The sequence below is a fragment of the Oncorhynchus masou genome, chromosome 33 (genome assembly GCF_036934945.1).
Source record: "Oncorhynchus masou masou isolate Uvic2021 chromosome 33, UVic_Omas_1.1, whole genome shotgun sequence".
In the NCBI taxonomy this organism is placed as follows: Eukaryota; Metazoa; Chordata; class Actinopteri; order Salmoniformes; family Salmonidae; genus Oncorhynchus; species Oncorhynchus masou.
Genome location: NC_088244.1, coordinates 20,733,193 through 20,759,406, shown reverse-complemented (window position 1 = coordinate 20,759,406; position 26,214 = coordinate 20,733,193). Strand labels below are relative to the sequence as shown.

Here is a 26,214-nt window from a genome sequence, read left to right as displayed (position 1 = left end):
CATTCTTGGATCCCGGTCAGTATGAGAGGGAGAAGCTGAACCGGGTGAAAAGCAAGGCCCACCTAGTGTGGGAGCAAATATAACACATAGACAAATGCATAAGATGTACAGAATAGCTGAACATTAAAACCAGACTACATGAAGAGAAGGACACATAGGTGACAGAATAGCTGGACATACCAAGGCCAGAGGGATATGCAAAGGAGGGGGTCAGTCAAATGACTAACTGATGACCAATAGACATAGTTCGCATATTTTTAGTATAGGTGGACACGCTAGAAACTGAGGAGACACACAGTCTGCTGATCTTAGATAATACACAAACAAAAGAATGCTTTTAGCTAAATGCAGGAACAAAGCAAGGGTATTGTCATCATAATCTGACGGAAAGCAGGTATGGGCGTTATTGAGCTGAACAAGCGGGATGCACGGATTGGAATGTAACTTAATATGCATGTGGGATGGGCTCATATGCAATATGTGGATAAATACTGGAGCCGGGGCTCTGGAAAGTGGAGTGTGTTCCGCGGACCATCCCGACTTGCTATACTCTTGTATTAAAAAGCCAAATTGACTTCACAAGTTCTGTAATGCGTTGTATTTGATCCGATTTTCTACGACACTAGCTTGCCTGAAGTTGAGACGCTTGGCGGTGCAGAGACATTCCAGGTTCTTGTGGTCTGTCCACACAATGAACAGATGTTCTGCCCCATCCAGCCAGTGCCTCCACTCCTCCAATTCCATCTTCACCGCGAGAAGCTCACGATTCCCCACATCGTAGTTCCTCTCTGTGGTGTTGAGGTGATGGGAGAAGAAGGCACAGGGATGTAGGCAGGGTAGCCTAGTGGTTAGAGCGTTGGACTAGTAACCGGAAGGTTGCAAGTTCAAATCCCCGAGCTGACAAGGTACAAATATGTCGTTCTGCCCCTGAACAGGCAGTTAACCCACCAGGGCATAATGCTGGGACAGGACAGCCCCCACTCCGACATCCGAAGCATTGGCCTCCACCATGAACTGGTGGGACGGTTCAGGATGAACCAAGATGGGAGCTGTGGTGAATGGTGTTAGAGATCCCGGAACGCCCAGTCTGCAGCTAGGGACCTGCTGTAACCCAGGATAAAGCGGCAATAGAAGTTAGCGAATCCCAGGAAACGTTGCAGTTGCTCTCTGGACATAGGCTAGGACCAATTCTCCACCGCTCTCACCTTCCCGGGATCCATCTGTATACTCTCTGCTGCAATGATGTAATCCAGGAAGGGGATGGTGGAGTGATGGAACTCTCACTTCTTTGCTATCACAAATAAGCTGGTTTTGGGGGAGGCAAAAGGACGGATGAACCCTGCATCTAGGGAGTCCTCAATGTACGTCTCCATTATCTTGGTCTCCAGACCCAACAGAGAGTACAGTCGTACCCGGGGCAGAGTGGTGCCTGGGAGAAGGTCGATCCCGCAGTCATATGGTTGGTGCAACAGAAGCGAAGTGGCCTGGGCCTTACTGAACACCTCCTGAAGGTCCTGGTACTCCGCGGGAATGGTGTAGAGGTCCGGGGCAACTTCCCAGCCTCCAGGAAGACGTCCCGGGGTAGGCTGCGCTGACTTCAGGAAATGAGCGTGGCAGAACGGGCTCCAACCCAGGATGGCACCAGCAGACCAGTCAATAATGGGATTGTGTCGCTGGAGCCAAGAGAATCCCAATACCACAGGAACTTGAGGATAATTAATTAGCAGAAATAGGATTGTTTCGCTGGGGTTCCCTGACACACGTAGGTTGATGGGGCTGGTGTTGGGTGTGACCCGGCCCATATAGCGCCCGTCCAGCGCTCTAACGTCCATGTGGATGCCAAGCTCGGACCCAAAGGTAGCGTCTATAAAGCTCTCATCGGCCCCAGACGCGATGAGTACCCAGAGAATTTTGACTGGTTCCCACACAGCAAGATGGCATGAAAAGGGGTGCGAGTAAGGGGAGAGGAAATGTTATCCATTTGGCCCATCAGAGTACTCACTCCTACTGGTCAGCCTGGTCTTTTAGTGGACAGGTGGCCACGAAATGACCAGTAGTCCCGCAATACTGGACACTCTTCATGTGAAGCCTGTATAGCCGTTCGGCTGGGGACAGCATAGCTCTGCCTAGTTGCACTGGCTCGGGAAGAGGTGAATTGGCAGACTTCGGAGACTCTCAGGGGAACTTGGCTAGCCTCAGGTTCTCTCAGCAACGGGGCCATCGGGGACTTCTGGGATGTCTCGGAGGCAATGTGGAAGCCTTGGACGGGCGAGAGAAATAGAACCTCCACTCCTTCCATCCTTTCTGTAGTCGCCCAAATGGTCAAGGGGATGAGCGAGTCGAGATCCGTCGGTAGTTCCCGGGCTGCAAGCTCGTCCTTTACTTCCTCTGATACTCCGTGCAGGAACATGTCGAACATCGCTTCCGGGTTCCAGGCACTCTCAGCTGCCAACGTGCGGAAATCCACCGGATAGTCAATCACACTGCAGGAGTCTTGCCGAAGCTGGAGCAACTTCCGGGCAGCCTCTCTCCAGGGCAATGGAGCATCGAAAACTTTCTTCACCTCCGCCACAAACTCCTCCAGATTGAAGCATACGGCCAACTGTTGTTCCCATACTGCCGTAACCCAGGCGAGAGCCCTCCCGGACATCAGCGTGCTGAGGTACGCTATCTTAGAGCGGTCTGAGGGGAAGGAGGAGGGCTGCAGCTTAATGATGAGGGAACACTGAGTGAGAAATGCCCGATAGGTGCCCGACTCTCCATCGAAGTGTTCTGGGGGAGGTAAGCGGGGTTCCCGGGAAATCAGTGTGTCTTGGGAGGCGACGCTGCTAACAGCCGGGTTACTGAGGGCCTGGGACGTTACCGTTGTGGTAGGCTGCTTAACAAACAACCCGCAGAATTGCTCCAGAAATGTGTTCAATTCTCGGTCATGGCATTCGGCCAAGGTATGGACCCCGTCCATGAGGCCACGAAGCAACTCCTCGTGCCTTCCAATGGTGGCTCCTTGGGAGGAGATGGCGTTGCGGAGCTGGTCCGAGTTTGCTGGGTCAGTCATGGCCAGTTCGTACTATCACGTTTTAGGGAAGACGCAGATGCAGACAAGGTCAAAGTAACAAAGGTTTATTACTAGAACAAGGGGCAAGTAAAACGACAGGTCAAGGGCAGGCAGAGGTCAGTAATCCAGATCAGAATCCAAAAGGTACAGAACGGCAGACAGTCTCGGGGTCAGAGCAAGCAGAGGTCAATGATCAAGGTACAGAAACGGCAGGCAGGCTCAGGATCAGGGCAGGCAGAATGTTCAAAACTGGGAAAACTAGAAAACAGGAACTAGAAACAGACATGAGCAAGGGGAAAAGAAAAACACTGGTAGGCTTGACAAACAACAAGAACTGGTAACAGACAAACAGAGATCACAGGTATAAGTACACTGGGGATAATGGGGAAGATGGGTGACACCTGGAGGGAGGTGGAGACCAGCACAAAGACAGATGAAACAGATCAGGGTGTGACATACACAGAGACTGTCACACATAGCTAGTCAGCCTTGACTATAGCCCTGATACTCAGTTCATCAGGGCTAGGCATGGCCTTTATCTAAACCCTTTAGAGTAGAAGTGAAGGCTATTCTAAGGAGTGGAATGTATTCTTAGGATTAGGAAGGTAGGAAACAGCGTATATTAACAGAGTTAGAGTGAATGTGGGTTTTGAGCTCTGGCTATATCATGAGATCCTAGACTTATCTCTCTCCCTGAGCCCCATTGGTTTATCCAGCATCTAATAAGTGCAGTGATTCCCATGTCTCCCTGCCACCTGGTAACTCATTTCCCACTGGAACAGAGAGGGGTAGAGGCAGCCTGGGCATTCTGAATCACAGGATCATCCAGAATTATCCATGTCCAGAAGAGCCCATGTGTCATTCAATTCTCTGCCATGACACTGATTCACCAAGAGGACCTCTTACTATGGGCAGCCAAGATGGGGTCACAACATGGCTGCCGTACCTTGACCAGAGTGTGTTGTGACCCCTTCAAGGGCGTATGTGTGCGAGTGCTCATGGCCCCTGGGAGCTCCACGGGGAATTTAACACCCAAATCCCACTAGATTCACAGACTTTGTCCCACAGTAAGAGGCATAGATAGCCAGTCAAACTAAAGAGCAGGTCTTAGACCCTATCTGTGAACATTACACATTCATACTATTTAACTTAGATACTGAAGAAGGAGAAGAATTCTACTACAGCTGTAGTTTTTATTTTATTTTACCTTCATTTAGCTAAGCAAGTCAGTTAAGAACACATTTTTATTTTCAATGAAGGTGAGTTACAGTGGGGCAAAAAAGTTTTTAGTCAGCCACCAATTGTGCAAGTTCTCCCACTTAAAAAGATGAGAGAGGCCTGTAATTTTCCTCATAGGTACACTTCAACTATGACAGACAAAAGTAGAAAAAAAATCCAGAAAATCACATTGTAGGATTTTTTATGAATTTATTTGCAAATTATGGTGGAACATAAGTATTTGGTCAATAACAAAAGTTTATCTCAATACTTTGTTATATACCCTTTGTTGGCAATGACAGAGGTCAAATGTTTTCTGTAAGTCTTCACAAGGTTTTCACACACTGTTGCTGGTATTTTGGCCCATTCCTCCATGCAGATCTCCTCTAGAGCAGTGATGTTTTGGGGCTGTTGCTGGGCAACATGGACTTTCAACTCCCTCCAAAGATTTTCTATGGGGTTGAGATCTGGAGACTGGCTAGGCCACTCCAGGACCTTGAAATGCTTCTTATGAAGCCACTCCTTCGTTGCCCGGGCGGTGTGTTTGGGATCATTGTCGTGCTGAAAGACCCAACCACGTTTCATCTTCAATGCCCTTGCTGATGGAAGGAGGTTTTCACTCAAAATCTCACGATACATGGCCCCATTCATTCTTTCCTTTACACGGATCAGTCGTCCTGGTCCCTTTACAGAAAAACAGCCCCAAAGCATGATGTTTCCACCCCCATGCTTCACAGTAGGTATAGTGTTCTTTGGATGCAACTCGTCATTCTTTGTCCTCCAAACACGACGAGTTGAGTTTTTACCAAAAAGTTAGATTTTGGTTTCATCTGACCATATGACATTCTCCCAATCTTCTTCTGGATCATTCAAATGCTCTCTAGCAAACTTCAGATGGGCCTGGACATGTACTGGCTTAAGCAGGGGGACACGTCTGGCACTGCAGGATTTGAGTCCCTGGCGGCGTAGGGTGTTACTGATGGTAGGCTTTGTTACGTTGGTCCCAGCTCTCTGCAGGTCATTCACTAGGTCACCCCATGTGGTTCTGGGATTTTTGCTCACCGTTCTTGTGATCATTTTGACCCCACGGGGTGAGATCTTACGCAGAGCCCCAGATCGAGGGAGATTATCAGTGGTCTTGTATGTCTTCCATTTCCTAATATTTGCTCCCACAGTTGATTGCTTCAAACCAAGCTTCTTACCTATTGCAGATTCAGTCTTCCCAGCCTGGTGCAGGTCTACAATTTTGTTTCTGGTGTCCTTTGACAGCTCTTTGGTCTTGGCCATAGTGGAGTTTGGAGTGTGACTGTTTGAGGTTGTGGACAGGTGTCTTTTATACTGATAACAAGTTCAAACAGGTGCCATTAATACAGGTAACGAGTGGAGGACAGAGGAGCCTCTTAAAGAAGAAGTTACAGGTCTGTGAGAGCCAGAAATCTTGCTTGTTTGTAGGTGACCAAATACTTATTTTCCACCATAATATGCAAATAAATTCATTAAAAATCCTACAATGTTATTTTCTGGATTTTTTTCCCTCATTTTGTCTGTCAAAGTTGAAGTTTACCTATGATGAAAATTACAGGCCTCTCTCATCTTTTTAAGTGGGATAACTTGCACAATTGGTGGCTGACTAAATACATTTTTGCCCCACTGTAACTGCCTTGTTCAGGGGCAGAACGACATATTTTTTACCTTGTCAGCTCGGGGATTCGATTCTTGCAACCTTTCGGTTACTAGTTCACTAGGCTACCTGTCGCCCCAATGCAAGCTGTTATATAGACAGAGGAGACAACGAGGACACTGAGAACAATGTGATGTTTCATTATAGACATAGCGCTTTGTGGCACTCTGCTTGTGGATTAATAACTTCCAGATGTGTGTGTCACCAGGGGCTGACTCATATCGAAGTGTGCGGGCCGGGTCAATGGGAGGCTGGGAGAAGAGGGGAAGGCCGGGATAGGTGCCAGCTGGCTGGGTACTGGTGGTACCGGAGCTGGGGGCCGCTTCCATTTCACACTCACTGACTTCTGTTCACACAGCGGGTGTGTGTGAAAGAATGGGTGTTTGTTTCTGTGTGAGAGTCTGAGAGAGGGGTAATGTATGATCATGTGTGAATATGTTAAGTGTGTGTGTTTTACTGTACATTTCTGTTTGTGGATAGAGTGTGTGTGTGTGTGTGTGTGTGTGTGTGTGTGTGTGTGTGTGTGTGTGTGTGTGTGTGTGTGTGTGTGTGTGTGTGTGTGTGTGTGTGTGTGCGCGCACATGTATGCGCGTGTGTGTACAGTGCATTCTGAAAGTATTCAGACCCCTTCACTTTTTCCACATTTTGTTATGTTACAGCCTTACTCTAAAATGTATTAAATTCAGTTTCCCCCCCCCCCCCATCAATCTACACATAATGGTAAAGCAATATCAGGTTTTTGAAATTTTTGCAAATGTATTTAAAAAAAAACAGAAATATCTTATTTACATATATTTTCAGATCCTTTGCTATAAGACTCGAAATTGAGTTTAGGTGCATCCTGTTTCCATTGATCATCCTTGAGATGTTTCTACAACTTGATTGGAGTCCATCTGTGGTAAATTCAATTGATTGGACATGATGTCTATATAATGTCCCACTGTTGACAGTGCATGTCAGAGCAAAAAGCAAGCTATGAGGTCGAAGAAATTGTCAGTAGAGCTTCGAGACAGGATTGTGTCGTGGAAGGGTACCAAAAAATGTCTGCAGCATTGAAGGTCCCCAAGAACACAGTGGCCTCCTTCATTCTTAAATGGAAGAAGTTTGGAACCACCAAGACTCTTCTTAGAGCTGGCTGCCCGGCCAAACTGAGCAATCAGGGGAGAAGGGCCTTTGTCAGGGAGGTGACCAAGAATCCGATGGTCACTCTGACAGTGCTCCAGAGTTCCTCTGTGGAGTGGGAAGAACCTTCCAGAATGACAACCATCTCTGCAGCACTCCACTAATCAGGCCTTTGTGGTAGAGTGGCCAGATGGAAACCAAGATTGAACGCTTTGGCCTGAATGCCAAGCATCACATCTGGATGAAACCTGGCACCATCCCTATGGTGAAGCTTGGTGGTGGCAGCATCATTCTGTGGGGATGTTTTTCAGTGGCAGGGGCTGGGAGACTCGCCAGGATCGAGGGAAAGATGAACGGAGCAAAGTGCAGAGAGATCCTTGATGACAACCTGCTCCAGGGCGCTTAGGACCTCAGACTGGGGCCGGACTTGAACCCGATCTCTGGAGAGACCTGAAAATAGCTGTGCAGCGACGCTCCCCATCCAACCTGACCAAGCTCGAGAGGATCTGCAGGGAATAATGGGAGAAACTCCCCAAAGACAGGTGTGCCAAGCTTGTAGCATCATACCCAAGAAGACTCGAGGCTGTAATCACTGCCAAATGTGCTTAAACAAAGTACTGAATTAAGGGTCTGAATACTTATGAAAATGCAACATTTCTGTTTTTTATTTGTAATAAATTAGCAAAAAAAATGACCTAAAAAATACCTATTTTCACTTTGTCATTATGAGGTATTGTGTGTACTGTAGATTGACGAGGGACATATATTTTTAATCAATTTTAGAATAAGGCTCTAAGGTAACAAAATGTGGAAAAAGGGAAGTGGTCAGAATACTTTTCGAATGCACTGTATGTGTGTATGCATGCAAGTATGTGTGCGTTTGAACTTGTGTTTGCACGTGCATGTGTATGTCTGTGTCTCTGTATGTCTTTGTGTGTCTCTGTGTGTGTTCGTGCTGTGGTGTGAAGTACTTAAGTAATAATACTTTAAAGTACTACTTAAGTCATTTTTTGGGGTATCTCTACTAGAGGTCGACCGATTATGATTACGATACCAATTATTGGAGGACCAAAAAGCCCGATACCGATTAATCGACCAATTTTTTGGGGGAAAAATCTATTATTAATAATGACAATTAACACAATACTGAATGAACACTTATTTTTACTTAATATAATACATCAATAAAATCAATTTAGCCTCAAGTAAATAATGAAACGTTCAATTTTGTTTAAATAATGCAAAAACAAAGTGTTGGAAAAAGGTAAAAGTGCAATATGTGCAATATGTGCTATGTAAGAAAGCTAACGTTTCAGTTCCTTGCTCAGAACATGAGAACATATGAAAGCTGGTGGTTCCTTTTAACATGAGTCTTCAATATTCCCAAGTAAGAAGTTTTAGGTTGTAGTTATTATAGGAATTATAGTACTATTTCCCTCTACATTTGTATTTCATTAACCTTTGACTATTGGATGTTCTTATAGGCACTTTAGTATTGCCAGTGTAACAGTATAGCTTCCGTCCCTCTCCTCGCTCCTCCCTGGGCTCGAACCAGCAACACAATGAGAACAATGACAATGACAACAGCCACCATCGAAGCAGCGTTTACCCATGCAGAGCAAGGGGAACAACTACTAGAAGGCTCAGAGTGAGTGACGTTTGAAATGCTATTAGCGCGCGCTAAATAGCTAGCCATTTCTCTTCGGTTACACCAGCCTCATCTCAGGAGTTGATAGGCTTGAAGTCATAAACAGCGCAATGCTTGGTGCACAACGAAGAGCTGCTGGCAAAAGGCACGAAAGTGCTGTTTGAATGAATGTTTACGCGCCTGCTTCTGCCTACCACCGCTCAGTCAGATACTTAGATACTTGTATGCTTCTATGCTCAATCAGATCATATGCAACGCAGGACACGCTAGATAATATCATCAACCATGTGTAGTTAACTAGTGATAATGATTGATTGTTTTTTATAAGATAAGTTTAATGCTAGCTAGCAACTTACCTTGGTTTACTGCATTCACGCAACAGTCTCCTTGTGGAGTGCAACGAGAGAGAGGCAGGTCGTTATTGCGTTGGACTAGTTAACTGTAAGGTTGCAAGATTGGTTCCCCCGAGCTGACAAGGTGAAAATCTGTCGTTCTGCCCCTGAACGAGGAGGTTAACCCACCGTTCCTAGGCCGTCATTGAAAATAAGAATGTGTTCTCAACTGACTTGCCTAGTTAAATAAAGATTAAATAAAGGTATAAAAACATTTTTTTTAAATAAAATAAATTGGTGCCCAGAAATACGGATTTCCGATTGTCATGAAAACTTGAAACCGGCCCTAATTAATCGGCCATTCCGATTAATTGGTCAACCTCTAATCTGTACTTTACAATTTATATTTTTGACAACTTTTACTTTTACTTCACTACATTCCTTTAGAAAATGATTTACTTTTTCTCCATACATTTTCCCTGACACCCAAAACTTACTCATTATATTTTGAATGCTTAGCAGGACTGGAAAATGGTCAAATTCACACTCTTCTCAAAATAACATCTCTGGTTATCCCTACTGCCTCTGATCTGACAGACTCACTAAACACAAATTATTTATTTGTAAATGATGTCTGAGTGTTGGAGTGTGCCCTTGGCAATCCTTAAGATTGTGCCGTCTGGTATGCCATATACTTAATATATGGAATGTGAAAATTATTATTTTACTTTTGATACTCTTAAGTATATTTTAAACCAAATACTTTTAGACTTTTACTGAAGTAGTATTTTACTTGGTGACTTTCACTTTTGATTCATTTTCTATTAAGGTATCTTTACTTTTACTCAAGTATGACAATTGGGTACTTTTTCCAACACTGGTTCTTTATGTGTCTGTGTGTTCTGTATGTGTCTTTTATGTGTCTGTGTGTGTGTGTTCTCTGGGTGTCTCTCTGTGTGTGTCTGTGTGTGTGTTCTTTATGCGTCTCTGTGTGTGTTCTGTGTGTGTTCTTTGTGTCTGTGTGTATGTCTGTGTTTGTTCTTTGTGTCTCTGTGTGTTCTGTGTGTGTTCTGTGGGTGTCTCTGTGTGTGTTCTTTATGTGTCTGTGTGTGTGTGTCTTTGTGTGTGTGTATTCTTTATGTGTCTCTGTGGGTGTTCTGTGTGTGTGTGTGTATTCTTTATGTGTCTCTGTGTGTGTCTCTATGTGTCTGCGTGTGTGTTCTGTGTGTGTGTGTTCTCTATGAGTCTGTGTGTGTGTCTGTGTGTGTTCTGTGTGTCTGTGTGTGTGTTCTTTATGTGCCTGTGTGAGTGTGAGGTAGAGAAGGGAAGAACATGTTGCAAGTCTGACACACCTGTGTGTGTGTGTGTGTGTGTGTGTGTGTGTGTGTGTGTGTGTGTGTGTGTGTGTGTGTGTGTGTGTGTGTGTGTGTGTGTGTGTGTGTGTGTGCAGGCGTGCGTGCGTGCGTGTGTGTGTGTGTGTGTCATATATTGATGTGTGCATGTGTGTTGTTTCTGAGTTATTTATCTCACTCTCACTCTCACCCTCTCTCACAGACACACACACACACACACACACACACACACACACACACACACACACTACTCAACCTTTCAGGCCCACTAAGCCCTCCTCCCCCTGAAATAACTTTTTTGCCCGCTTTGAGGACAATACAGTGCCACTGACACGCCTGCAACGGAAACATGCGGTCTCTCCTTCACTGCAGCCGAGGTGATTAAAACATTTAAACGTGTTAACCCTCGCAAGGCTGCAGGCCCAGACGGCATCCCCAGCCGCGCCCTCAGAGCATGCGCAGACCAGCTGGCTGGTGTGTTTACGGACATATTCAATCAATCCCTATACCAGTCTGCTGTTCCCACATGCTTCAAGAGGGCCACCATTGTTCCTGTTCCCAAGAAAGCTAAGGTAACTGAGCTAAACGACTACCGCCCCGTAGCACTCACTTCCGTCATCATGAAGTGCTTTGAGAGACTAGTCAAGGACCATATCACATCCACCCTACCTGACTCCCTAGACCCACTCCAATTTGCTTACCGCCCAAATAGGTCCACAGACGATGCAATCTCAACCACACTGCACACAGCCCTAACCCATCTGGACAAGAGGACTACCTATGTGAGAATGCTGTTCATCGACTACAGCTCGGCATTCAACACCATAGTACCCTCCAAGCTCGTCATCAAGCTCGAGACCCTGGGTCTCGACCCCGCCCTGTGCAACTGGGTACTGGACTTCCTGACGGGCCGCCCCCAGGTGGTGAGGGTAGGCAACATCATCTCCTCCCCGCTGATCCTCAACACTGGGGCCCCACAAGGGTGCGTTCTGAGCCCTCTCCTGTACTCCCTGTTCACCCACGACTGCGTGGCCATGCACGCCTCCAACTCAATCATCAAGTTTGCGGACGACACAACAGTGGTAGGCTTGATTACCAACAACGACGAGACGGCCTACAGGGAGGAGGTGAGGGCCCTCGGAGTGTGGTGTCAGGAAAATAACCTCACACTCAACGTCAACAAAACTAAGGAGATGATTGTGGACTTCAGGAAACAGCAGAGGGAACACCCCCCTATCCACATCGATGGAACAGTAGTGGAGAGGGTAGCAAGTTCCTCGGCATACACATCACAGACAAACTGAATTGGTCCACTCACAGACAGCATCGTGAAGAAGGCGCAGCAGCGCCTCTTCAACCTCAGGAGGCTGAAGAAATTCGGCTTGTCACCAAAAGCACTCACAAACTTCTACAGATGCACAATCGAGAGCATCCTGGCGGGCTGTATCACCGCCTGGTACGGCAACTGCTCCGCCCTCAACCGTAAGGCTCTCCAGAGGGTAGTGGGGTCTGCACAACGCATCACCGGGGTCAAACTACCTGCCCTCCAGGACACCTACACCACCCGATGTTACAGGAAGGCCATAAAGATCATCAAGGACATCAACCACCCGAGCCACTGCCTGTTCACCCCGCTATCATCCAGAAGGCGAGGTCAGTACAGGTGCATCAAAGCTGGGACCGAGAGACTGAAAAACAGCTTCTATCTCAAGGCCATCAGACTGTTAAACAGCCACCACTAACATTGAGTGGCTGCTGCCAACACACTGACACTGACTCAACTCCAGCCACTTTAATAATGGGAATTGATGGAAATGATGTAAATATATCACTAGCCACTTTAAACAATGCTACGTTATATAATGTTACTTACCCTACATTATTCATCTCATATGCGTACGTATATACTGTACTCTATATCATCGACTGCATCCTTATGTAATACATGTATCACTAGTCACTTTAACTATGCCACTTTGTTTACATACTCATCTCATATGTATATACTGTACTCGATACCATCTACTGTATCTTGCCTATGCTGCTCTGTACCATCACTCATTCATATATCCTTTTGTACATATTCTTTATCCCCTTACACTGTGTATAAGACAGTAGTTTAGGAATTGTTAGTTAGATTACTTGTTGGTTATTACTGCATTGTCGGAACTAGAAGCACAAGCATTTCGCTACACTCGCATTAACATCTGCTAACCATGTGTATGTGACAAATAAAATTGGATTTGATTTGATTTGAAATATAATACATTTGTCCAGAACCAACTGATGAATCCAGTTTGGATCCATTTTCATAGCTGGCGAACACACACGTGTTTCACTTGGCACTGGTTGCTGGAGAGAGAGAGGTGTCCCCCTGAAAACACACCATATGGATCTGGTTCAGGCAACATGGCACATGATGACATATGATGACATATGTCACATGCGTGTTTGGAAGGGTAGACTGTGCCTGGCACAGGGGAGGAGGAGGGTTGGATTAGAGGACTGGTGTTTTCTCGATCGTGAAGCATCCTAGGCAGAGACACAGAGCTTGGGCTGTATGTAGGGCTGCAGCTCCACTAGTGGTAGAGGGATGAAGTGCACCAACTATACTCATTCCCATGATGATGTTGGTGTTGGATACAGGAATAATTATTAATGTCAGGCTAAAATCTAAATAGATGAGTCACCAAAGTAAGCATGGAATTTAAGATCAACTCCCACATTCTCATCTCCAAAAAGATTGGACAGTGTTTGTAATGTCAAACGTTCTAAACTCGAAATGGCCAAAATATTTTTGAAAGCAATGACAGAGACAAAAAATGTCTCGCCTCTCTCTTTCCATCATGTTAACCACCAACCCTTTCCTTCCCTTCTCCCTCCTGCTCCCCTTCTTCCCACTCCCACTCCTCCCTCTCGTGTTCCATGACATACCTGATGTTTAAAAAAAGGGAGCTGGATTGAAGAAACTGAACACTAAACGTTTACCCATGGGCAGTGTCCCTCCCCTCTCCTTTCTCCTATTCCCCAAACACACAGCTTATACATGCCAACCCCTCCAACAGACAGGCTTCTTTTAATGCAGCTTGAAAAGCATTTCTCCTGGACCTCCATCTGATGAACTCAGCCTGAAAGCATTGTTTGCACTGGCAGGTACAGCCCACCTTGGGAGGCAACCAGACAGCGGGGCATACATACGGGGGGAGAGAGAAAATAATACGTGTTTTATAGACTGTGGAAAGTTCTACGAGACGGTAATTAGAATAAACAGCTTGTGGTGCTCCAGAGCCCTCAACTCACAATGTTGTACCCCTGTTCCTGCATACTTCCTGGGTTTCCCCTTGAATTTTAACAACCAGAAGGAATCTGCAAGGCCACACATTAGCAAGAAGTATAAAGAGCGAGGGAGGGAGGTAGTGAAGGGAGACGAGGCAAAATGAAATATCGGAATATGTATTAAAACACAAGGCTCTTTAAAAGTCCAAAGAAATGGTGATTGGACCTGTCTCTCTTATCCGAGGAGCGGAGTTTGTTCTCACATACGTGAGAGTGCACACACATGCAAGCAACGAGTCTCACCCGTTAAGCTGGAAATGTCTACCATTTGCTCCCTGCCCTGGAACAATGAGCAACATGAGAGCAGATGATTTGGTGAGACCTGGGGAGAGTTAAGGCACACCTGAGGTACAGGGCGTTAGCAAGGCATAATCCTAGCCTGCTGGCACACTTAACCTGTCTCACACTCCATCCACCGAGCAGCATAGCACTCCCCAGCTTCTGATGAATAGTTATTATTGAGACAGGCTGTCAGGATCAGCCGACAGGGAGGAGAGGGAAAACAATAAGATGGCAAGAGAGAGATGGAAATGAAAAGATGGAGAGTTATGAAAAGCACGTTTGAGAGGGGGAAGAGCTAGAGGGCTGAGTGATTTGGTGAGATGATGATTCTGACTGAACTGTGTATACTTTGTGTTTTAACCCAGAGGTTTGTCAGTTTACACTGAAGACAAGAGGTGCATACTGCACATTTTCTCCATGTTAATAGCAGAGTTACCATATCCCCTGGACTTACAGGATACAGTGTGTTCCTCCTAGCATAGCCCTGTATTATTCATGTGGATTCCAATCCATACAGGACACGACCCTGAGAAGCTACAAGACTGGTTTTCGTCATACAGCAGCCCCCAGATACACATACATGAATGTTGACGTGACTTATGTCAGCTTGTTACGGGCTTGTCGGATATTTGATTAGATATCGAACCAAGAAAATGGGCAAATGTGCGACTTATCTAACTTTATACTTGACCCTGGAAAAATGTGTTTATTAGATGCACCCAGTGTTTTGAATTGATTCAAATGTTGAATAAATTAAATACTGCATTTACGTTGTATTTACTTTGTAATTTTGTATCTCAACAGCTGCTTATACTCTGCCAATGCAATTCAAACTTTGCTGATACTGCATCTCACTTGATTGCACCCCACAAACCCCCCCTCACTGATTACAATCAAGACATCCTTAACAACAAGACAAATGAGTATATCTTTATCACATAAGGGAGTGGAGGATCTTTGTAGCCATCGTTTTCCTGATGAGAACACTAGCCTGTGGATAGAGAATGACTCAGTGTCCCTGGCCGTGCTGGGGGAATAGGGGTGTAAATCACACAGGCACATTTTATCACATAGCAACCCGCTCAACTGTATCTTTGTCCTTTTTGTCATGTCTTTCAGGTCACAGAGGAAGAGGGAAAAGGAGGGGAGAGGAAGGAGAAAGAGGAGGTCAAAGCACCACCAGAGTTCCAGGCTCCACCCACTGTCATCATGTTTCCCAGGCAACAGGAGATAAGCTCCAAGGGGCTGCGGAGACAGAAGAGGGACTGGGTGATTCCACCAGTCAACGTGCCTGAAAACTCCAGGGGGCCCTTCCCACAAATGCTTGTCAGTGTAAGTAACCTTTCTGATTGGTTAACTCCCAAAGTTAGACAGGAAATACTCAGGACTCTAACCCTTTTTTAAAGCCCTAACAATAAATGGTTCCTTGTATGGCAATTGTTCTTTTAGCTACTGTATAACACCTCATGCACCTCAATACTTTGGATTGCACACTAAAGCCACGCCAGTAATTGAAATGACGTTGTTAGTATATCAAGTCATTGGGTGGTCAAAACCATTTAAGAAGCAATAACCACTGAATGTTTTCATGAGTGATGAAAGTGTATGATTTGTCCTTTGTCCTACAAGAGAAGCCCTACAAGAGAAATAAAGATAAGTTTATCACAACTGGTTTGTGCCTACTTCCTCTCTGTAACGCTTGTCATGGGTGGAAGAAGAGGAGGACCAATGCGCAGCGTGGTACGTGTTCATATTCTTTAATGAAACAACTGAACAATGGAAAAAACAACAAAACGACAAACGAACAGTCCTGTATGGTGAAGAAAAACACAGAACAGAAAATAATCACTCACAAAAACAGGTGGGAAAAGGCTACCTAAGTATGATTCTTAATCAGAGAACGACACCTGCCTCTGATTGAGCACCATACCAGGCCAAACACAAAACCACAACATAGAAAAAAGAACATAGACTACCCACCCAACTCACGCCCTGACCATACAAAACAAAGACATAACAAAAAGAACTAAGGTCAGAACGTGACAGCACCCCTCTCCCCCCCAAAGGTGCGGACTCCGGCCGCAAAACCTGAACCTATAGGGGAGGGTCTGGGTGAGCGTCTGTCCTCGGTGGCGGCTCTGGCGCAGGACGTCGACCCCACTCCACCCTAGTCTTTGCCCACTTCTTTCCCCGCCTCAGTGGCGCCTTTAGAGTGGCGACCTTCGCCGCCGACATCGGACTGGGGACCTTCAGCGGGCCCTGAATGGACGGGAGATTCCGGCAGCACCGGACAGGCGGGAGACTCCAGCAACGCCGGAGTGAAGGGCGATTCCGGCAGCGCCTGAGTGAAGGGTGATTGCGGCAGCACCTGAGTGAAGGGTGATTCTGCGATGTAATGCACCGGGCTATGACTGCGCACCGGGGACACCGTGCGCCTCACGGCATAACACGGTGCCTGCCCGGTCCACCTCTCTCCACGGTAAGCATGGGGAGTTGGCTCAGGTCTTCTACCTGACTTAGCCACACTCCCCATGTGCCCCCTTCCCAAGACATTTTTGGGGCTGCCTCTCGTCCCAGCCGCGCTGCCGTACTGCCTCCTCATTCCACCGCCGCTCAGCTTTCGCTGCCTCCAGCTTTCGCTGCCTCCAACTTTCGCTGCCTCCAGCCCAGCCTGTGCCCAGGGTCCTTCTCCGTCCCGAATCTCCTCCCATGTCCATGAGTCCCGAGATTTCTGCTGTTGCCCGATACCACGCTGCTTGGTCCTTTTTTGGTGGATGATTCTGTAACGCTTGTCGTGGGTGGAAGAAGAGGAGGACCAATGCGCAGCGTGGTAAGTGTTCATATTCTTTAATGAAACAACTGAACACTGGGGAAAGAAAAAAAATGACAGTGAAGAAAAACACAGAACAGAAAATAATCACCCACAAAACACAGGTGGGAAAAGGCTACCTAAGTATGATTCTCAATCAGAGACAACGAACGACACCTGCCTCTGATTGAGAACCATACCATGCCAAACACAAAACCACAACATAGAAAAAATAACATATACTACTCACCCAACTCACGCCCTGACCATGCTAAAACAAAGACATAACAAAAAGAATGTGACTTTCATAATTGAATAAGAATTGTGCCGCCATGTTGTAGACCATGTCATTATGTTGAACAAGCTGTCCTCGATAGGATTGGGTAATGATGCATAATTATGTCAATGACAGAACTCAGGCCATCATGTTAGATGGGGTCAAATCTGAGTTCCTTGAGTTAAATAAAGAGGTGCCCCAAGGTTTGATTCTCGGCTCACTACTGTTTACATTCTATATAAATAACATGGGTAATGCTGTATAAAAAATAATAATACATTTGTATGCAGATGATACAGTGTTGTTTTCCATTGCTCCATCTGTTGGCCAAGCCTTTTCACATTTGAAGTCTGATTTTCAAGCACTGCAGACATCAATATTGGATCTAAAGTTAGTGCTAAATGCAAACAAAACCAAATGCATGCTTTGTTCTAGGTCAGGTCCCATAACCCAGATTGAAATATATTTGTAATGACTGGTGTGAACGGTATAAAAATTAAGCAATTTCTTTCCTACAAATATCTTGGTATCTGGCTTGATGACAAACTGTCATTTAAAAAACATGTCATTAATCTGGTGAAGAATTTGAAGTTCAAGGTTGGTTTCTTTTACAGAGACAAATGCATGTCTGGCTTTTTTTAATAGGAAGGAAATTGTCCAGGCCACTTTTATGTCTATTTTAGATTATGGGGATATGACCTATATGCATGCAGCAGCATCTACACTTCAACCACTAGATGCTGTTTTCCATTGTGCTCATTTTCCATAGAACTCACCATTGTGTTTTGTATCAAAAAGTGGGTTGGGCCTCTTTGTATGTAAGGAGAGGGCAACATTTTCTTGTGTTTATCTACAAAACACTTCCAAATGACCAAACCCGGTCTCAGGTTTGGAAAACACTGGAGGTCACTTCAGTCTCCACAGAGTTGGGTAAAGATGCTTTTAGTCTTTTTGCACCCTTTATGTGGAACAACTCACAGAGTCCTCTGACATGAGATGTTCTAGTCCCCCTTGGTCAGTTCAGAGTCATGATCGAGGCCTATTTTCATAAAGGTGTCTGTTTTTCGTAATATGTTTTGTCATTTTTTATATTGTATGTGTTTGATGTATTTATGCAGGGCTCATCTGTAAAAGAGATCATAGTCTCAGTATGACATCACTGTCAAAATAAAGGTAAAATAAAACATTTATAAAATAGTAATAATTGCACTGCCCCTTTTACAATGTAATTTGCCACAGAAGTGTAAGTTAAAACCTTGGTCTGGATCCTGGTATAAAGGAATGTCTTGAGTGACATTAAGTAAGACAACGTCCCTACGGTGTATCTTCAGCTAACCAAACCAGGGCAAGAGTTCCCTCAAGGTGTAACATAGGGCCATGGTTTTGGGGCATTTACAAACCACAGATATATAGCATGTTGTTTTTAACTGGGATGATATGATATGCTTGTTCAGATAGAAACCACCCCCGCAATTATGTGTTCTCATGGTCTAAACCATGCACATATCTTTCATTCGTCTGTGTCCTGTGGACTGGCGATAATTATGCTCTGATCCACAAGTCTGCTGCCTGCACTAGGCTTGATCATTATTCAACGGAGCTCCGCTCATTTAGTATTCAAGATACGGCAGCAGGGAATAACACAAGTGACTACCATCGCAACAAATTACATTTCAGCAAAACTGCTAGTTTTCAAAAGTATGGAAAATAAACAGAAACACAGAGGGGGTTGGGGGTTGAGATTGTAAAAGCTGCACGGAAAAGAAAAGAACATGATTAAATAAATGCTTGTGTAAATGCGTTGTTATGCCGAGCACTGCATAGTGCAGTCTTTCAAATTCAGATGTTCGGAAGGTGAAAAACCTATGGATCCCAGGCCTATAATGTGTGCCATAGTTAATCAAAAAACATCCCGCCCAATGAACAAAAACCTACTGGTTTTTTTACCCCTTTCACTCTCTCTCTCTCTCTCTCTCTCTCTCTCTCTCTCTCTCTCTCTTTCCCTCTCTCTCTCTCTCTCTCTCTCTCTCTCTCTCTCTCACTCTCTCTCTCTCTCTCTCTATCTTTCTCCCCCCCCCTCTCTCTCTCTCTCTCTCTCTCTCTCTCTCTCTCTTTCCCTCTCTCTCTCTCTCTCTCACTCACCCTCTCTCTCTCTCTCTCTATCTTTCTCCCCCCCTCTCTCTCTCTCTCTCTCTCTCTCTCTCTCTCTCTCTCCTTTCCCTCTCTCTCTCTCTCTCTCTCTCTCTCTCTCTCTCTCTCTCTCTCTCTCTATCTTTCTCCCCCCCTCTCTCTCTCTCTCTCTCTCTCTCTCTCTCTCTATCTCTTCATCTGAAATATCTAGCCATCAGCTTTTCTCACTGTTTACAGAACCCTCACATCTGTTGTTTGGATTTAAATTGTGCAGAAGAAGCATTTTTCTTTTTCTTCTTTTTCATAGTTTTCCAACCTGTTTTCATCCCCTCCCAAGGGAAGGCCTGCGGAGCCACTTGAAGGAATCCACACAAAAAGACAAGTCTGGGAATGAAAGGAGGAGGAGATAAGTTTCTCTCCCTTTGTTAGAGAGCAGAAGGGAGGATGGGAGGAGTATATACAGATCTGGCGTGTATCCTGTCTCTCCCTGGCAGGGTCTGTCCTCGTCATGGCCCTGAGCCCCCACTGCAACGAGACAGCTCTCCTGGGTCGAGGGGTCAGTAAAAGCCAGAGAGCTGAGGAGGGAAGGATGAGAGGAGAGGGGGAGGAATGGAGGAGAGGCATTCAAAGGAGTGTTTGGAAACATTATTCGTGCAGCCAACACAATCCACTGCCTGTGCTGTAAATAGGCCCTGTAGGAGTTGGTGGAGGGCTGAGAGTACACTGGTAGGAGCAGAAGAGAAGTGATGCATGCTGAGGCCTCCACCGGATTCCTATAGGCTCTTGTCTCTCTCTTTAATAATGACTGGAGGGAAGTCAGGGCCATCCTGAGACTTAGCTCCACGTACCGACGCGAGATTTTAACAAGGCGCCAGATAGCTTTTTGTGAGGTTTGGATGTTTCTATTCTTGTTTTTGCTTTGTGTGTTTGTGCTTTTGTTTTGAGGCAATTGGCTGGTCAACATGTGAGGCAGATCATGTTTAACAGTTCCCATTGGTAGACAATGTAGTAGTGTGCATTTCAATGTTCACACTTTTATTTGACGCTGTTGAGATCAGTGAAGATTGCTAGCTGGATAAAATACTGTATAAGTCAAGGCATATGTTTATTTTTAATTGCTTTAGAGAAGTCTTACTACTTCAAAACTTAACCATGTCATAAAAAGCATTGTATGAGTCCCGTTGCTGTAGATGATGCCTGTATGTCAGCACGGTCAGTGTGTGTGCGTATCTGTTTTAGAATATGGCACAGAAGAGGGAGAGTGAGAGAGAGAGAGGAACACAGGGAGGAGAGAGATAGAGTCCAACAGAAGAATGGAGAAGAGCAATAATATAGGAGACAGACAGATGGACAGAGACATAGCTTTCAGATGTATGTGGAGAGAAGAATGTTTCTGTGACACTATTTTGCAGAGCTCTGCCATTTGTGGGTCTCTGAAACCTATACCTTTCTCTCTTCCTTCTCCCTCTCACCCTCTCACTCCCTCTCTGTCTACCTCACTACCTCACCATTACTCAGTGCTCTGTGTGGCGTGGCTGTGAGGCTGACAGTATGATGCCTACCTTGTCTAATGGTCTGTGAAGCCAATCCAATCCTTAATGGCCTGTTCTGTCATCCGCCGCCCAACTGAATGACATCCCAGAGACGCTCTGGTCCCACCCTCACTCTCCCCTTCTCTCCCCTGCCTGGCAGAGGGGCCGTCAGCGGGACAGACAGGGTGACAGCAGTCCTCACTTCCCCTGCGCCTCTCCGCCAGACCAGGCTCTGTCACTTTGATCAGGCCACCGCTGCAAGGGACAGGTTTGGTAACAAGGCTGCGGCCACTACCCAGGAGTCTTCCCCAGGCCCCTGTCAGTGGGGTTGTGACTGGGGGAAGTGTTGATTAGATGAGTGAGGTGCTTGTTGACACACCGAACAGTGCCCAGACTTGTTGTACCATGACCAGGGAAGTGGAAGCAAACTCGGAGAGACTGCTATGGGCCCAGTGCAGAGAGTACTGCTACTGTATCCAGGTCCTTAGCCTCTACCTAGCATGTGTTCATCAAGGCTTATTGCCATCAGTCCTACTGTACTGTACAAAGCCCTACAGCCTTTAGTGTGTCTGTATCATCACATATAGCCTTGAACACTTCAGTGCTCAAATATCTGGGCCTGTAGGCTGTAGTTTCTAGTTCGACTGTATGAAGAACCTTAGCCTTTATATTGACTGGCTACCGGGCCCTCATGCCAGCAGCTTTGTTTGAGGCTGTATTCAAAGTTCCCACTGAAGTATATTTCCAGCACTACTCCTCTCTAGAGCAGATGGAGCTGAACGCACAACTTTAACAAGCTGCAAGAAGAAAGACCAACAAAGAGACATGCATGGCAATGATAACATGAGAGCCTTTCTTGAAGAAGAAGAAAAAGCAAGAAAGTGAATTGGGGGGGGACAGAAAAGAAGGAAATTATTAAGCAGGAAGGAGTAATTCCTCACAATGTACTGGTGTCCTTTGTCGTTTTCCTTCTACTCCAGCCATCAATAGCATGTATTGATTTTGCAACTCTCCATTGATCTCCTGCGGCAGAGAGGCATCGATATTTCCTACTCTGGTAAATAAAGTCTCAACCTGGGCCCCCCAATCACAACCAAACAGCATCAGCAAAAAGCCAATGACACCTGTGATGAAAGAATACGCTTAACCAGAGGATACATGTATAATACTGTATGTACCAACAGCCAATTTGTTTCGTATCTCACAGCGGAAGCTGTGTGGTTTGGGGCATGAAGAATAGCATGTTTACTGTCTATATGGGTAAGATAATGATGGGAATGGGATACCTGGAAGGGGCTTCCTCAGTGCTGCTTGTTAACCTTTTCCTGCAGTGGGTTAAATCAGTGTCACACAGAAGGTTTCTTGGTAGTTTTAAACAAATCTACTTTGAAACAAAAATATACACCTCACACACATGGTTATGGTTAAAAAAAGATTCAATGTATTCAATAATACACTTTAAATACATCACAGAAGACTGAAATATAACAAAACCATTTGACATAGAAACACCAGATTTTTGGCTCTTGTTTTTAAATAATGTTTATTAACTATGACGTGAAAATGATTCATAATATTCCACCCATGAGACATGGATGAGACATGGATTGCTGAAAACGGAAGTCACATTGGCAAAACTCTTCACACAGTCAGCGAAACAGAAATGTATACACACCAAACTTTGAATCATTTTTCATTGCTTTCACACAAAATGCTTTCAATGACCACATTCTCCGAAATCCCTGAACTCTTTTCTCATTCATACTCCACCACCTACAAAACTATATATTTGCAGCACATGTTTTCAAATTTTAACACAGTTTCCAAACTGAATGATGGAAAATGTTTTGCATTTCTGCAGTAACTAGATTGAAACATATAGAACATCTCAGCAGAAAATGTAATTATTCCAAACACAGCTGATTGCAATTTCAGCTGAAAGCTTACCCAAGTGTCCTGTTTGTAGTCTCGTTACCAAACAGACAAAAGAGGATGGCTTCGGAATGATTTAGTTTGGAAACATGGATCAAGGAAAACAGGTTGGTGGGGAAAGAAGAATGGCAGGGAGAGGGAGATTGCGTGGAGATAAAAGGAAAAGAAGACCAAGAGCGCTGATCTCTGATGAGATAAGGGCCACAATTATTGACCATGTTGTAAACGATGGTCTCTCTTTGAGAGAGGCCGGTTTAGGTGTGCAATCTGCAGCGTCTGACTCTGACTCTCCATATCACCAGCTCGCCTAGCATAGCAGCGACTACGGAATTTGCTCCCTGACTCATCTAGTGCTACTCATTGGACCCTATGATCGCTCGAATACACATGCCTCTCCCTAATGTCAATATGCCTTGTCTATTGCTGTTTTGGTTAGTGATTGTCTTATTTCACTGTAGAGCCCGTAGTCCACCCACCACACATGCGGTGACCTCACCTGGCATAACTGGTGCCTCGAGAGACAAAACCTCTCTCATCGTCACTCGATGCCTACATTTACTCGACTGTACTCACATCCTACCATACCCTTGTATGTACGTTATGCCTTGAATCTATTCTTCTGCGCCCAGAAATCTGCTCCTTTTACTCTCTGTTCCGAACGTGCTAGACAACCAGTTCTTATAGGCTTTAGCCGTACCCTTATCCTACTCCTCCTCTGTTCCTCTTGTGATGTAGAGGTTAACCCAGGCCCTGCAGCCCCCAGCACCACAACAATTCCCCAGGCGCTCTCATTTGTTGACTTCTGTAACCTTAAAAGCCTTGGTTTCATGCATGTTAACATTAGAAGCCTCCACCCTAAGTTTGTTTTATCCGCTGCTTGAGCACACTCCACCAACCCTGATGTCCTAGCCGTGTCTGAATCATGGCTTAGGAAGGCCACCAAAAATCCTGAAATTTCCATCCCTAACTATACCATCTTCTGACAAGATAGAACTTTCGACAAGATAGCCTGCAGAGTTCTGTTATACTATCAAGGTCTGTACCCAAACAATTAGAGCTTCTACTTTTAGAAATCCATCTTTCCAGAAACAAGTCATTCACCGTTGCCGCTTGTTATATTCCCCCTTCAACCCCCAGCTGTGCCCTGGACACCATATGGGAATTGATTGCCCCCCATCTATCTTCAGAGTGTGCGCTGTTAGGTAGCCTAAACTGGGATATTCTTAACACCCAGGCCATCCTACAATCTTAGCTAGATGCCCTCAATCTCACACAAATTATTAAGGAACCTACCAGGTACAACCCTAAATCCATAACCATGGGTACCCTCTTAGATGTCATCCTGACCAACTTGCCCTCTAAATACACCTCTGCTGTCTTCAACCAGGACCTCAGCAATCACTGCCTCATTGCCTTCGTGCGTGATGGGTCCGCAGTCAAACGACCACCCCTCATCACTGTCAACCGCTCCCTAAAACACTTCAGCGAGCAGGCCTTTTTATTCGACCTGGCCCGGGTATCCTGGAAGGATATTGACCTCATCCCGTCAGTAGAAGATGCCTGGTTGCTCTTTAAGTGCTTTCCTTGCCTTCTTAAATAACCATTCCCCATTCAAAAAAATGTAGTACTAAGAACAGATATTGTCCTTGGTTCACCCCAGACTTGACTGCACTTGACCAGCACAAAAACATCCTGTGATGTACTGCATTAGTATCGAACAAGCTAAGGCTAGCTTTTTCAAACAGATATTTGCATCCTGTAGCACTAATTCCAAAAAGTTTTGGGACACTGTAAAGTCCATGGAGAATAAGAGCATCTCCTCCCAGCTGTCTGTTGCACTGAGGCTAGGAAACACTGCCACCACTGATAAATCTACGATAATCGTTATTTTCAATAAGCATCTTTCTACGACTGGCCATGTTTTCCAACTGGCTACCCCTACCCTGGCCAAAAGCTGACCCCCCTCTGCAGCAACTTGGCCAAGCCCCCCCCCCCCCCCCACACACACACACACTTCCCCTTCACCCAAATCCAGACAGCTGATGTTCTGAAAGAGCTGCAAAATCTGGATCCCTACAAATCAGCCGGGCTAGACAATCTGGACCCTCACTTTCTAAAATTATCTGCCAAAATTATTGTGACCCCTACCACTAGCCTGTTCAACCTCTCTTTTGTATCGTCTGACATCCCCAAAGATTGGAAAGCTGCCGCTGTCATCCTCCTCTTCATAGGGGGAGACACTCTAGACCCAAACTGTTATAGATCTATTTCCATCCTGCCCTGCCTTTCTAAAATCTTTGAAAACCAAGTTAACAAACAGATCACTGACCATTTCGAATCCCACCGTACCTTCTCCACTATGCAATCTGGTTTCTGAGATGGTCATGGGTGCACCTCAGCCACTCTCAAGGTCTTAAACGATATTATAACCACCTTGGATAAAAGACAGTACTGTGCAGCCGTCTTCATCGACCTGGCCAAGGCTTTCGACTCTGTCAATCACCGCATTCTTATCGGCAGACTCAATAGCCTTGGTTTCTCGAATGACTGCCTCGCCTGGTTCACCAACTACTTCTCAGAAGGAGTTCAGTGTGTCAAATCAGAGGGCCTGTTGTACGGACCTCTGGCAGTCTCTATGGGGGTGCCACAGGGTTCAATTCTCAGGCCGACTCTTTTCTCTGTTTTTATCAATGATGTCACTCTTGCTTCTGGTGATTCTCTGATCCACCTCTACGCAGACGACACCATTCTGTACACATCTGGCCCTTCTTTGGACGCTGTGTTAACCTCTCTGGAATATGTGGGACGGTAGCGTCCCTCTTGGCCAAAAGCCAGAGAAAATGCAGAGCGCCAAATTCAAATAAATTCCTATAAAAATCTAACTTTATGAAATCACACATGTAAGATACCAAATTAAAGCTACACGTGTTGTGAATCCAGCCAACATGTCAGATTTCAAAAAGGCTTTTCGGCGAAAGCAAACGATGCTATAATCTGAGGATAGCACCATAGTAAACAAAAGTGAGAAAACATATTTCAACCCTGCAGGAGCGACACAAAACACAGAAATAAAAATATAAATCATGCCTTACCTTTGACGAGCTTCTTCTGTTGGCACTCCTATATGTTCCATAAACATCACAAATGGTCCTTTTGTTCAATTAATTCTGTCCATATATAACCAAAATGTCCATTTATTTGGCTCGTTTGAACCAGAAAAACACTGGTTCTAACTTGCGCAACGTCACTACAAAATATCTCAAAAATTACCTGTAAACTTTGCCAAAACATTTCAAACTACTTTTGTAATACAACTTTAGGTATTTTTTAAAGTTAATAATCAATAAAATTTAAGACGGGATGATCTGTGTTCAATGCAGGAAGACAACAAAATGACGCTAGCTTTCTGGTCATGCACCTCTATCAAACAGTACACATGAAGCTACCCTCGTTCAGATGGCCGTACTTCTTCATTACACAAAGGAATAACCTCAACCAATTTCTAAAG

General features: G+C 45.2%; 1 protein-coding gene across 1 annotated transcript in view; it reads left to right on the top strand.

Annotated features, from left to right (window-relative positions):
• LOC135527997 (cadherin-4-like) overlaps window positions 1-26,214 on the top strand; it is a 577,992-nt gene that overhangs the window by 384,629 nt on the left and 167,149 nt on the right. The window contains exon 5 of the mRNA XM_064956738.1: window positions 15,146-15,358. Within this exon, the coding sequence (XP_064812810.1) occupies window positions 15,146-15,358 (213 nt within the window). The remainder of the gene's footprint in view (window positions 1-15,145; window positions 15,359-26,214) is intronic.